The sequence below is a fragment of the Tachysurus vachellii genome, chromosome 13 (genome assembly GCF_030014155.1).
Source record: "Tachysurus vachellii isolate PV-2020 chromosome 13, HZAU_Pvac_v1, whole genome shotgun sequence".
NCBI classification, from domain to species: Eukaryota; Metazoa; Chordata; class Actinopteri; order Siluriformes; family Bagridae; genus Tachysurus; species Tachysurus vachellii.
Genome location: NC_083472.1, coordinates 13445286 through 13451285, shown reverse-complemented (window position 1 = coordinate 13451285; position 6000 = coordinate 13445286). Strand labels below are relative to the sequence as shown.

The 6000-nt window shown below is 41.2% G+C and overlaps 2 protein-coding genes and 1 non-coding gene across 3 annotated transcripts; 2 read left to right on the top strand and 1 right to left on the bottom strand.

Moving 5' to 3' along the window:
• The first annotated feature begins 1542 nt into the window (after positions 1-1542).
• Positions 1543-3459, top strand: rpl39 (ribosomal protein L39). The gene is made up of 3 exons (XM_060885533.1): positions 1543-1687; positions 2051-2154; positions 3250-3459. The coding sequence occupies exons 1-3, from the start codon at positions 1685-1687 to the stop codon at positions 3296-3298; spliced, it is 156 nt and encodes a 51-aa protein (XP_060741516.1). The 5' UTR covers positions 1543-1684; the 3' UTR covers positions 3299-3459.
• On the top strand, positions 2246-2376 carry LOC132856441 (small nucleolar RNA SNORA69). The gene has a single exon (XR_009649426.1). It is a non-coding gene; the product is annotated as a small nucleolar RNA SNORA69 (small nucleolar RNA).
• Positions 3460-3470: 11 nt separating the features above from the next.
• On the bottom strand, positions 3471-5367 carry sowahd (sosondowah ankyrin repeat domain family d). Its single transcript, XM_060885531.1, has one exon. It carries the CDS (start codon positions 4865-4867, stop codon positions 3839-3841), a length of 1029 nt encoding a protein of 342 aa, XP_060741514.1. The 5' UTR covers positions 4868-5367; the 3' UTR covers positions 3471-3838.
• Positions 5368-6000: the final 633 nt, after the last annotated feature.

The following is a 6000-nucleotide window of genomic DNA, read 5'->3' as shown; positions in this document are numbered from 1 at the left end:
ATCCACCTCAAGGTGTGATGTGTATTCTGAGAAGCTTTTGTGCTCACCACAATTGTAAAGAGTGAATATTTGACTTATTAAAGACTCTGATCTCTCTCACTAACAAGATGTTTCAACCTGCAGGCTCTGCCCACAATATATTTTTCTGTTTTCTGTGTAAACACTAGATACTTTTGTGTGTGAAAATCCCAGGAGATCATCAATCCCAGAAAATCCCAGGAGATCATCAATCAGTGTCAGGTTTATTGGCCAAGTGTGTTGACACACACAAGGAATTTGGTTCCAGCTGTTTGTGACTCTCAAAAGTACAGACATAAATAACACTATACTATACAAGATATCACAGACTATACAAGACAATGCAGATGTGATACAATAGACATTATGAGTATTAAATATGAATACAGAATATGTAACTGATCAGTTATGTACATAAAGTGTGGGAAGTGCATGGTGCAAATAACTATATATAATAACTAAATAATGTGCAATATTATGCTTTTAGTACAATATATAGCAGCAGTAGTGTGTGTAACATACACGGATGATGTGATGACTGACAGGTCTAATAATGCAGTACTTATGCTATAAAGCAGGGAATATAATTATGGTGAGTTGTTAATCAGGGTAATTGCCTGGGGAAAAAACTGTTCCTGTGTCTGGCAGTTTTAGTAGAGGGGCTGAAAGAGGTTGTGTCCAGAGTGCGAAGGGTCAGTGGTGATTTTTCCTGCCCGGTTTCTGGTTCTTGTGTTGTACAAGTCCTGGGGAGTGGGCAGGGGGGCACCAATTATTTTTTCTGCTGTTTTAACCGTGCGTTGCAGTCTGTTCCTGTCCTCTTTTGTTGCTGCACCAAACCAGATAGTGATGGATGTGCACAGGACAGATGCACTGACTGCAGTGTAGAACAGCATCAACAGCTCCTGTGGCAGACCGTACTTCCTTAATTGGCGTAGAAAGTACATCCTCTGCTGGGCCTTTTTGATGATGGAGTTCATGTTGCACCCCCATTTCAGGTCTTGGGAAATGGTAGTGCCCGGAAACTTGAAGGCCTCTAACAGATGACACAGGGCTGTTGGATATTGTGAGGGGGAGTAGTGTTGAGGGGTCTTTCCTAAAGTCCACTATCATCTCCACAGTTTTGAGGGTGTTTAGCTCTAGACTGTTCTGACTGCACCATAGCACCAGCCACTTCACCTCCTGCCGGTATGCAGATTCATCGCCAGGAGATCATCAATCCCAGAAAATCCCAGGAGTTTCTGTAATGCTTAAACCAGCCCATATGGCATCACACCACAGTCACAGAGTTACCGAGATCACACCCTTTTCTTATTTTGACGTGAACATTAACTGGATCTATTGCGCTGCTTCCACATGATTGGCTGTTTAGATAACTGCACGGAGGTGCAAATGTACACGTGTTCGTAATAGGTGAAACATATTTGATATGTTTTCGCATATGTTTGCATGCGTTTGCCTTTATTTTCTGTATTTGCAGTAACTCTATATTTCAGTGAGGGTGTCTGAGGATATGAGGGCGTTGCAGTGACTCTCCGCTTGGGGTCGCTGTGTCTCTAAGAGGTCGTGTGTAGCTCCGCCCCTTAAACTCGGAAATACAACACGGTCGTTTCCCAGAGTTCCTCCTCTTCAACCACCGCCATTGTGGTGAAAGGATTGTGTGTCTAGAATGGTGAGAAATAATCAGTAAACATCCTGATGAAGTCGATACTTTGGCTGCAACTTTCATTACCTTTCTGTGCTAACGCTTCTTCCGTGTTTCTTCGTTGAAATATTTTACGATGAATCGCTTCTAAACAGTTTAATTAGTTCCCGGTGTTTGTCGCTTAGGGACAATTTTACTTGAGGCACAAATATGTGGTTAAGTGTTTGGTCTCGGTTTAAAGGAACCCCGTTTGATTAAAGTCACCAAATCTGTTTTTCTGTGTAAATATATTAAATATGTATTTCACATGAGGGGATTAAGTTCGTACGTGTAGCCCGCTTGCTAACAACTAATGCTAACATGCTAACGCGCGTCTTATCACTGTTTCAGGCGTCACACAAGACTTTCAGGATTAAACGCTTCTTGGCTAAGAAGCAGAAGCAGAACAGACCGATTCCTCAGTGGATCCGCATGAAAACGGGCAACAAGATCAGGTGAGAAAGTCCTGCGGTTTGCACCAGGACAGTTAGCTTTAGTGCTACGGCTAAAGGCCCGTGAACTTTTAGCTTCGTTTGTCTTGATTTGAAAGCAGGACGCAATTACAGTGCTTCATTTGGTGGAAGGACTGTCATTACCCTGCTGAGAGCAACATCCTGCTTCAGAGTAACAGCTTCTCACCTCTGTGGGATTGTATACACTCTGTAGTAGGCACAACTAGTGATATCTTTCACTTGCACTCCTCACATGTCTCCTTATTGCCTGTATGATTCCACCTTACAACATCTTACACCTCTGGTTGGTTTTCTAGACATTTACCATAACCTACAAATACACCTTGGAAGTGTCACCTGATTAAGCAAGGCTTTAATGTGTGTTGGAGAAAAAAAAATGCATGTTTGTTTTTGTTCCCTTTTATTTTACTTTAGGCCCATATATCTGCTTTGCATCAAATCTCCAACAGTGATGGACAGAAAAGACTAAATTTAGATTGTACTGCTTTGTAGAGCTGTTCTGTGTGTATTCAACAAGATTTAACCTCTACTGTGATGTTTATGCATGAACCTGCTTTTAAACCTCCAAGTTATGTCACGTTCCTGACAATTGAAGCCTTGTGTTCACCCTAAAGCAGTTTAAAGTTATGCTTGTAATTTGCATTAAAACCTAACTTATCCGTATGTAGTTTAAATTTTGGTTCATATTTCTTGCCACAAGTGCAGTTTGAGTTAATAAAATAAGCTCAGAAGTGGTTTATTAACATGGCATGGCAATTGGAACCTGCTATGGTGTATGTTTTGACAGGGTTATCACAATTTGAGAATCTGTGCTGATTGCTATGTACAGTAGTTGTATAAAAGCATTGCATCAGTTTTATTAGGATCTCAGTAGCTGAACTGGCTGCTCATGTGTGTTCATTCTTGGAGTTACAAGACCAGATGATGGTGTAGCTGTCTGAGGCTGTAACTTGCAGGGTTGTTTGTCATTTGTGTAGGTGTGGAGATGTGATTTTTTTTTTCCCTTTTTTTTTTTGTTATAACACATCAGTGTGTTAAACATTATATAACTTTAAAAATGACTATGTTTGCCTTCAGGTACAACTCCAAGCGCAGACACTGGAGGAGGACAAAGCTTGGCTTGTAAGCTCAGTACTCGCCTTTTCGGTTCTGACTACATCTGCACCCTGCAAGCATCACCAACTCTGACCAGTTGTTTGGGGAGCATCTGTTATGTGGATCAGAAATCTATTTTGTACAGATACTCTGAAAATGCTGTTGGTAAACAATAAATGATCAGACCAAAAATAGACTGCCTCTTGCCCTTTTTTCTGAATGTTTATTTGAGGGAAACATTGTGATTGAAGGTGCTTGGGTCTGTGGTATTGGCTTGTGTTCAAGTACTGTAATGTAGATTACTTTTTTTCGCATCTGATGAACTGGATGAGATTGGGTTGATTTCTAAAATTCTGCTTCAAATACATTGTCATTACTGATACTTTAATTTACATAAACATGCTTTCAGGAAATTATATATACAAACTGTAAATTGGCACAGTCACAAAGCTTTTAACTAGTTCAATATAAAAACAACAATTTATGAAATGTTGCATGTTGAATTTGAATTCACTGGAATTTATACTATTTACAGTGATCTGGTGTGTAATAATTGGATTTCTAATGTCTTTTAGTTCTTCCCTCCAGAGAAAAATGGGGAAAGTAACTTTCTAAATGAGCCCAAGCGCCATAGCCCGCTTCTACTGACCGTGTCAATGTTTGTCTCTTTTTGGCAGTTCTTCACAGAAGCCTCTTCAGTGCAACATGCATTATTGTTGTTAGTGTTCATTTGGCAGATAATGTGTTCTTCATCCAATGCACCGAGGAGCTCCTTCATCTCTGCTGGTGCATCATCTTTGAGATATTGCCATGCCCTTTTTCCATTGTAGTCCATGGCATCAACTTTGGCATTAAATGCACCAACTAAGATCTTTATTACCATGTACTGTCTGTGCATAACAGCAACATGAAGGGGGGTCAGACCACCACTGCCCTTTAAGTTCACGTCCACTGGGTTCCCTTTTCTCTCAGCATTTTTTAGAAGCTTTAATAACGTCTCGTGTTTCCCTTTCTTTGCTAACCAGTGGAGAGCTGTATAGCCAGTCACAAAGTCCTTCCTGGTCAGTAAACTGGGGTCCTCCAAGAGAAACTCTGCTATAGTGTCATAATTCCCATCAACCACTGATACCATCCATGCGTGTTCAGTGGGATCCAGTACCCAGGATGCATTGCTCTCGTCCGCACCCTGAGAGGTCGCATCCACACTGTCCCTAGAGGACACGCTCAAGATTGTTGACAGGCCACTATGCGAATTATAGTTCAAAAATAAGTCCTTCAGGTATTTTTTGCGCATGGCATTTGTAATGGAGCCTTTCTCCTGGACCTCGGCTGATGTTTTTGATTCAGATGCTTCCAGCTGTCTTTGAAATCTGGACCTGCGCACTGCAGCGCTGAGTGTCAGCGATACCGCACGCGCGCCAACTTTAGCCGCTCGCTCCTCTGGTGTCGGTTCCGCTGTAAGGCCCGAATTTGGCTCATTTGAGTCGTTCATTTGGATTTTAGCCTCTTGTTTTTGTCCGCGTGTCTGAGGACCCGAGGGAGTTTCAGATTTGATGGCGTCTCTTTCTGACAGCTCGCAGCTGCCCGCACTGTCACACATGTTTATATCAACGACTTCGTCTTCCTTTGTCCATATGTCCTTTGTCCATATGCACTGAAGAAGTTTACATATCCGGAACTGTTTACTCTTTTCAGTGCCAGAAAACAAACCTATAGGAATTATAGATATCGGAAGTTCCTTATTTAAGCCCTTTATTGTTCCTCTTTTTTCCCTCCAAGTCCTATTTAAAACTATTAGTATGAGAGAATTTCCCTTCTGCTATAAGCTTATTGCCCAGATAGCCTATAGTGTCTCTTATATTGATGTACCCCACGGTAATAAATCCACCTCACTTCTCTCACCTGTCCAAAGGTTTCCTCCGTATAAAGAGTGACAGGTCACGTGACCCCTCCGTCTGCCGGTTCCCTTTCACAACTACGTGTGACTACGAATCCTTAGTCTAGAAAAACACATAGCCACTGTGTATTATATCGCTGAAGCGACATTTGCTTTCCAAAGAAATCACCAATTTGGCTCCGTCAATACACCACACCCCTTGAGAATTTCCTTGACTCAAAGGTTAGCTATAATATCTGTGACGACTGAACGTTCAGACACTCAGATCACGTGATCATTAAAGTTGACTAAGAATACATACTCACCATAATCAGTGACTTATCACAGTGGCTTTCTGTGGGTCACATCTGAGAAGATTTAGTTTCAGTTTCAAGTTTTAGTTTGTCTTGCAGTGAAGGGAACTGTTCAACACACACTGTTGTTAAAATCTCAGTAATAGGACATATTTATAATTATAATAACAAGCCCGTAGGCAGGGGGGTTCGGGTGGTTGGAACGAACCAGAACTGGACCACAACGGTCCAGAATTTAAGTCGTTTTTTTTTCATGTGATTATTGTCATCATTGTTTTAATCAATGCTTGTGACAAATATTCTGGGTTGCTGTTTCAAATTAATATGATACATTATTTAAGCTGGACGTGTGTGTGTGTGTGTGTGTGCCGCGCGTGCAGTTCAGAGAGAGTTCTCGCGATACACTTTTCAAAGCTACGGTGAAGCATCGCCTCTGAATGATGGGGGGAGGCTTTATATATAAAAATAAAAGGATTTATATATTCTATCCACTCAATAGTCTACAATATAATATCCATATAAACGTAGCGTAATTATAATAAT

Coding starts and splice junctions, on each gene's coding strand:
- rpl39 (XM_060885533.1), top strand. Junction 2,155..3,249: donor AAAACGGGCAACAAGATCAG/GTGAGAAAGTCC, acceptor GTTTGCCTTCAG/GTACAACTCCAAGCGCAGAC.
- sowahd (XM_060885531.1), bottom strand. CDS start 4,867: ATGTGTGACAGTGCGGGCAGCTGCGAGCTGTCAGAAAGAGACGCCATC.